The sequence below is a fragment of the Cucumis sativus genome, chromosome 1, assembly GCF_000004075.3.
Source record: "Cucumis sativus cultivar 9930 chromosome 1, Cucumber_9930_V3, whole genome shotgun sequence".
NCBI lineage: Eukaryota > Viridiplantae > Streptophyta > Magnoliopsida > Cucurbitales > Cucurbitaceae > Cucumis > Cucumis sativus.
The window spans coordinates 19,667,045-19,673,559 of NC_026655.2; the positions used below are offsets into that span (position 1 = coordinate 19,667,045).

Below are 6,515 nucleotides of genomic sequence, written 5' to 3' on the forward strand. Positions count from 1 at the left end.
TATATTATTATAATCCAATACTTTCCCTTTACATCATTGGCTTGAGACTTGAGACTTTATAAAATGATTGGCTTTCATAAGAAAAACAAATTTAAATGGAATTTGTTATTGTTATCGTGATCATGTGGGTTAAGATCAATATTCATGAATGGGGCATCTTCATGAACCAATTCTTTAAGCATTTTAAAAATGGGGGTATCTTAAAATCGTGCTCTTTACACTAATAAGATAACACAAATGGGTATCTTAAAGTCTTACTCTTTACTCTCTTTTAATTTCTCTTAACCCCAAACATGGGTTCCTCCACATCCCATAAAGGGAATAGAATATAATAGCTACTATTATTGCTCTTCACAACAAATACTAAAACACAATATATATTTATATATTAGTCTAATAAATTTTGAATCAATTTCTCAACACTCCTAAAATTCCATAAACCAAAGATTACATTTTAATGGACTTGATGATTTGATATAGACATTTTCTCCCCTCAAAGACAAAATGGTGACAAATTTTTTGTGTGGATATATCTTAACAAGTTGCCTCAAATAACTTAACAAGCATTTGCCTTGACCTTCAATTTTGTTGTTATTTTGTCATTTGAAAAAAGAAGAGTATTCTTTTTTTTTTTTTTTTTTGTTAATTAAGGATCATTGGAGACCACAATTTTGAATATGATTATAAAGAAGAAACAAATGGTCACCATCACGAATCACATTTATATCATCAATTTCTGCATTATCTGCACTCATCACTTTTGTAGCCATTATTTCCCCTCCAAACTTTTCACCTGCACCAAACATGGATGGAATAGTTTCAATATCAATTCATCCAACTATAATCATTTATTACGATGCTCGATTTACTAAATATAAACGTAACTCAACTAACATATCATCGTAAGGTTTTTATTTTTATAAAAATTGATTGTCTTCTTGCTATACTTACACTCTTTTACGTCATCGGCAATACTTCTTGCCACATAATTTTGTTGCCATTTTTTAGATACAAAGAACTATCAACTTCAAGGTTCTAGGTATGATTCTCCTACACACGCGTATTATCTAAAATAAAAGTTAGGTTTCTTTCAAATGAATTTTAAGTGTAATAATATTTTTTTCAAAACAAAAAAGGGACATAATCATTCTGATTGTATTGAAGAATATGTTGAAATGTTGAGAGTTTCACGTCGAAAAAACTAAAAGACCTATTGTCTATTAATTTTGAGATGGAATCTGGTACTATCATCAAATATATTCCAAACATAAATTTATTTTATAGTAATTTAACTTCATGTATGAAAGTAACAACTAAATTGAGTTCAAATTAATATTTAAGGTTGTGTTTTGATTATTATTTATTTCATCCACAAATTTTGATTGTGTTGTTATTTACTTCGTACTTAAAGTGAAAAGGAAAAAAAGAATTAGAATGAACATTAACAAAAATATGAAACTTCAAGAACTGACATAGAAGTAAAAACAAAATGGTTAAGAAAGAAGAGAGGTACCAGCAATTTTGCAGAGCTGTTGGATGGAATCTGGGAGAAGTATCAACTTTCCAATTTCACTTTTGACCTTGCTTCTATCTTCAGGTTGCACATATACAGTAACCCTTTTCTTTATTTGTTTTGAAACATTCAAGTTTTTACAGCTCCTCATCCTTCCCAAATTTTCTGATGAAGAATTCATCAAATCTGAAGTTTTACCTCCTTCTTTATTATTATTATTTCTCCCTTCTAATAATCTGTTGTTATGAGAATATTTAATAATCTCCTTTTCATCCCCTCCAACCTCTTCTTCTTCAAACTCAATTCTATGTTCATCTAACTCATTGTCATCAATTCCCATATTAATATTTTCATCATCATCCTCTTTAGAATAATGATTTTGATCAAGTTCCTTTAGTTCTCCATTATCACACCAAATATTCCCCAATATTCTTTCATATTCCTTCATTTTCTGCCAATATAAAAAAATGAAAAAAAAAATTAGTAAAATTAAAATTTATATATATATATCTATAAATAAATAACAAGAATTTACACAAGCAAAAAAAAAAAAAGAATATACCATGAAAAAGTTGTTCATTATAATATTCCCATCCTCTGTATTTGATTGAAAAATATACAATAAAGAAGTTCTCTTGAGCCTTAATATTTGAGAAAGTTTTGTGGTTTTAATTGTGAAAGGTTGTGGCTTTTGACATAAAACTCCAAATTCTCCAAACATATCTCCACTTGTTGCTCTTCCTATAACCTGAAATAATCAATCAATCTTAACAAATTATCATATATATATTCACTTAACAAATTTCTATAAAAATTAACTCCGACAAACTAAAGTTAAAATTGATTGAAACTATAAGAAACTAAAATGGGGTACAAATACAATATTTTAACCTACAAGATTATAATATAAAATTTGAGTATATATACATACTTGATCATGATCATGGCCATCAACATGGGATAATATTAGATCCTGCATTTGAAAAATGTTTGTGTCAATTAGAAAAAAATGGAATTTACAAAGAGTTAATTAAAAGTTTAGAAAAAAGAAAAGAAAATGAATATGATTAATTTAAATATTTAATAATGAATATAATTACTTACCACACTGCCTGAGACCAATATATAGAGATCTGTTTGAGCCTCATTTTGAAGTATAATATCTTCCTTTGGTGGGAAGTACTCAGCCTCCACATCTGATACCTTAGTATGCAAAAGTTGATTTTTTATCACTATAATATTACCAACCAAAATTTTCAAATATATTAGTTTTTGTGTATATTAATTTTCCTTTTCCTTTTCCTTTTTATTTATTTAAATCAGGCAACAAATTTGGTATTTAGTTCTTTTTTTTTTCTATTTGAAATTCATACTATACTTGTTTTCTCCTGATTTTTTAAATTGATGGTTTTCACATTTTTTATATAATTAAACACTTGAAGTTTAAAAAACAAAAACAAGGTTTTAATTATTTTTAGCTTTGGAAATTTATTTTTACGACTTCTTGAAAAGATTATATATATAATAAAAAAAAAAAACAAACAAACAAAAAGAAGGTATGATTCTCCTTATCGTTTCCTTTTTAAGTAAAAGCCTAAGATAAGATAAAAGAAAGAGAGTGCGGGACAAAAAAGTTTAAGAAAATAATTACCAATTGGAAAAGAAAGTCATGAGAAACTCCTTCAAAAAGGTATGCCTTTTGAACAATAGGATAGAAGAGATAGTGAGCTATGGAGGCTCTAATGGCTTTTGGAAGCTCATTCAATGTGTCTTGTTGCTTTAGCCCCTCCGTTCTAAACTTTAGACATATGTGCGACAACATCTGGTCTTGTATTCGTTCTGGTAACTGGTTTCTCAATGCAAATTCCGTCGCAGCTTCCACCGAATCTCTCTAAAAAAATCATAACTACTACGTTAGCTAATAGTATCACGATCTATAAATAACAATTGATCTAATCATTGCTGTATTTAAAGGGATAAGCAGGGGATAAGAGAGAGGAGCACGTACGAAGTTTCGAGTGCGACTAGTCCAATGAACGACGAGATTGGTCATGTTACCGATGAGATAAGAAGTGAAGCCCAAGTTAAAGAGCATATAAAAAATATCAAAGAGCATTTCTCTAGGGTTTTCAGCATGGAGATCGCCATAGCCAGTGGTTGTTAAGGTGGTAATAGACCAATAAATTGAAGTAATATAAAGGTTCCATAAACTTTCTTCTTTGAAATTAGGGTTCACAGCACCAATCCATGTTTGTTTTGAATCTGGATATTTATCTGCTATCACATAATTAAAGCACCCAGCACAATGTACTGCAAATAATGTAACCTGAAAATTCATCACAAGTTTCAAAATAAATAAAACTCATTATCAGTTGTAAAAAATCAACTTAATTAATCATACTAATTAAGTATGGTCCATATCTTACTACAATATTTTCGTCTATATACTTCATTTTTGTTTTCAATCAATTCTAAATTTAGTTTAAACAATAATATTATTGTTTTTCATGAAAAAAAATGTGATGTGAATATATTATCAAAATTTGTAGTAGAAAATAAACTAAAATACTTACAAACATAATAAAATATCACGATGATTGTTGTTAGATTGTAATTCGAGTCTCTTTCTTCCTAAAATATTTTTGTCGTTTTCCGAATAACATAAAAGCAATGTTTAGGTGCAACTTAGGCCGTGCCATTTTCTACACATATGTATCTTTTAATTCGACACACAAGTATGTGGTGCATGATAGAGTTGCAATGCCAAGTTTTTTTTCATAAAATATAAATAAAGAAGGGAACATTTTTAAACATAGCGAATATTAGTATCTATCAACGTCGCCTGACGCCTGACACCTCTGTTATTGATGAAATCTACACAACTTTATTATATTATATAAGTATTTTTAAGGGTTCTATAATTTACTATAATTTAAAAAAACAAATTGATCCCATCAAAATTTATGAGCCACTTAAAGTAGAGATTCACATCAGAAGTCAAAGTGGGGAAAAATATACTTCTTCTTCAGAAGTGGTCACATATTCATTTATATATATAGTCTATTAATAAAATGCAAATAAAAGTGAACCAATAATAAGAATATATAGGTAATAACGTATCTTTTTAATGTCAGTCTTTAACACACCTCAACCTCAACCTCAACATTATATTATAATATATCATCATCAATGACCAAATAGTTAAAAGGAACCGAATTTGGATACTTTTTAATGACGGTATGGAGACAAGTATTGTTGTTATTATTCTTAAGAGAGAATCATAAAGTTGAGATAATGATGCCTACCGAAATGAGCTTTGTGCAACGGGTCCAGAAATAATTGAACCTTATGTCCTTTTCCAGCCTATAAAACATATCCCAATTACAAGCCTAGTCAGTACGGTATCAGAGCATGATCGAACCCAGTGAGCTCGTTCCATCGGGATTATAAATAATAATAAACAGAAAAAGGAAATGATGGTGTAATACCTTGCGAAAAGAGAGCTGACCCGTCGGAGTCGCCATAGCCGGAGCATGTTTAGAAGCTTAAACCCAACTTCTCCGGTTTCATTTGTGAATAAGAAACTTATTGATTGTAATGGAGCAGTAGAACAGACGTCGAATATAAACCAAGTCGATAAATACCTATAAAATATTAAAGAAGATGTGTGATGATCCATCCAATAATATATATTATCTCATTTGTTAGAAAAAACAATTGAAAAATACTTGAGTCCATCCTGAACAAAACCATTTTTTATACAACTCATTCAAATGTGTCTGCTCATTATTCACTGATCTTAACAAAAATAACAGCTTGCAGCGTGACAAACATTAATTCAGTAACTAGGTGTGAGAGCTGCACTTCGAATAAATGTACCAAAAAAAGGATATTTTTTTCTCTTTCTGAGGATGTACTCAAGTATTACTCAACAAAAAAGAAATGATTTTAATTTGTGCATCTTGACTTGACCATCTTTTTGGCTACTTGTTTGGAGTTAGAAAAAAAAAGATGAGTGTAGTCTCAAATGCATCAAAAACTGAAAATAAGAAGAATGAAGTGCTTGTGTTATTTATAATAATACCAGTAATGGGAGGAGTAGTAAAAAATGTTACCTAAGTGCAATTTTTTTAGGGTGGTCGACGAGAAGATAGGATTGAGAATCGAGATAAGCGACGAAGAAAGTTAGAATGATATCGATGGCAAAGAAGGCATTGACAAATTGATCTATTAAGAAAAGAGCATTTTGCTTGTAAGGAAGAAATGCGAATTCGAATGGACAAATCCAAGCTGAATATATCACTAGAACCACCAGCCACATCTCCCATGCTCTGATTTAAAAAAAGAAAAAGAGGAGAGAAGAATCAAGCGCTATATATATATATATATATAAATATACTTTTAAAATCAGTTCATAAATAAATTAAATAAAGAATAGAATAAGTATACCGATAACGAGGACTGAAAGGAGAAATGATATGTTTACGAAGGTGAGTGGTTTGGTTGATAGTTGCGCCAAGAGAAGGCAAAAGCTCAGGAGACAAGAAAGTGCTTTGAAGAGCGCCGCCGCCGCGGCCGTTGATTTGAAACTCATCGGTGAAAAACCGCTGGAAGAAGTGCTTTGTACAACAAGAGCATCGCATTTTTTGTTTTAAAAATTATAATAAACCCACAACAAAGAACAAGAAGAAGAAGAAAGCACTTTGTTGAGGAGAGAAGAAATTGTGAGAGAGTACTTAAATATTGGCCAGCTGAGGCGGGAAAGAAAGTGCTCTCTTTTTGCATTTTATAATGCTTTCAAGAACTGTCTTAGTTTTTTTTTTTTTTTTTTTTCCTTTTTTCTAAAAAATAAAAGATAATGTAATTAGAATTTTAATATTTCTTCTTTTGAATTTTTATATGAAAGTTTAAAAATGTGCTTCCAGAGTGATAAAATGGTAATTTAAGGCCCCGATCAAATAAGAAATTGTGAAAATTTTAGAAAAAAGTTGATGTGTGGTAA

General features: G+C 29.8%; 1 protein-coding gene across 1 annotated transcript; it reads right to left on the bottom strand.

The window, feature by feature from the left end:
• Nucleotides 1-324: 324 nt before the first annotated feature.
• Nucleotides 325-6,276, bottom strand: LOC101215858 (potassium channel KAT3). The gene is made up of 11 exons (XM_031880789.1): nt 5,963-6,276; nt 5,629-5,844; nt 5,002-5,157; nt 4,819-4,876; nt 3,522-3,839; nt 3,165-3,404; nt 2,618-2,716; nt 2,445-2,486; nt 2,076-2,261; nt 1,514-1,964; nt 325-793 (listed from the first exon to the last, which is right to left on the bottom strand). Exons 1-11 carry the CDS (start codon nt 6,154-6,156, stop codon nt 654-656), a joined length of 2,100 nt encoding a protein of 699 aa, XP_031736649.1. The 5' UTR covers nt 6,157-6,276; the 3' UTR covers nt 325-653.
• Between the last annotated feature and the right edge of the window lie 239 nt (nt 6,277-6,515).

Coding starts and splice junctions, on each gene's coding strand:
- LOC101215858 (XM_031880789.1), bottom strand. CDS start 6,156: ATGCGATGCTCTTGTTGTACAAAGCACTTCTTCCAGCGGTTTTTCACC. Junction 2,717..3,164: donor ATGACTTTCTTTTCCAATTG/GTAATTATTTTC, acceptor TTGCATACTAAG/GTATCAGATGTGGAGGCTGA. Junction 2,262..2,444: donor ATGGCCATGATCATGATCAA/GTATGTATATAT, acceptor TGATTATTTCAG/GTTATAGGAAGAGCAACAAG.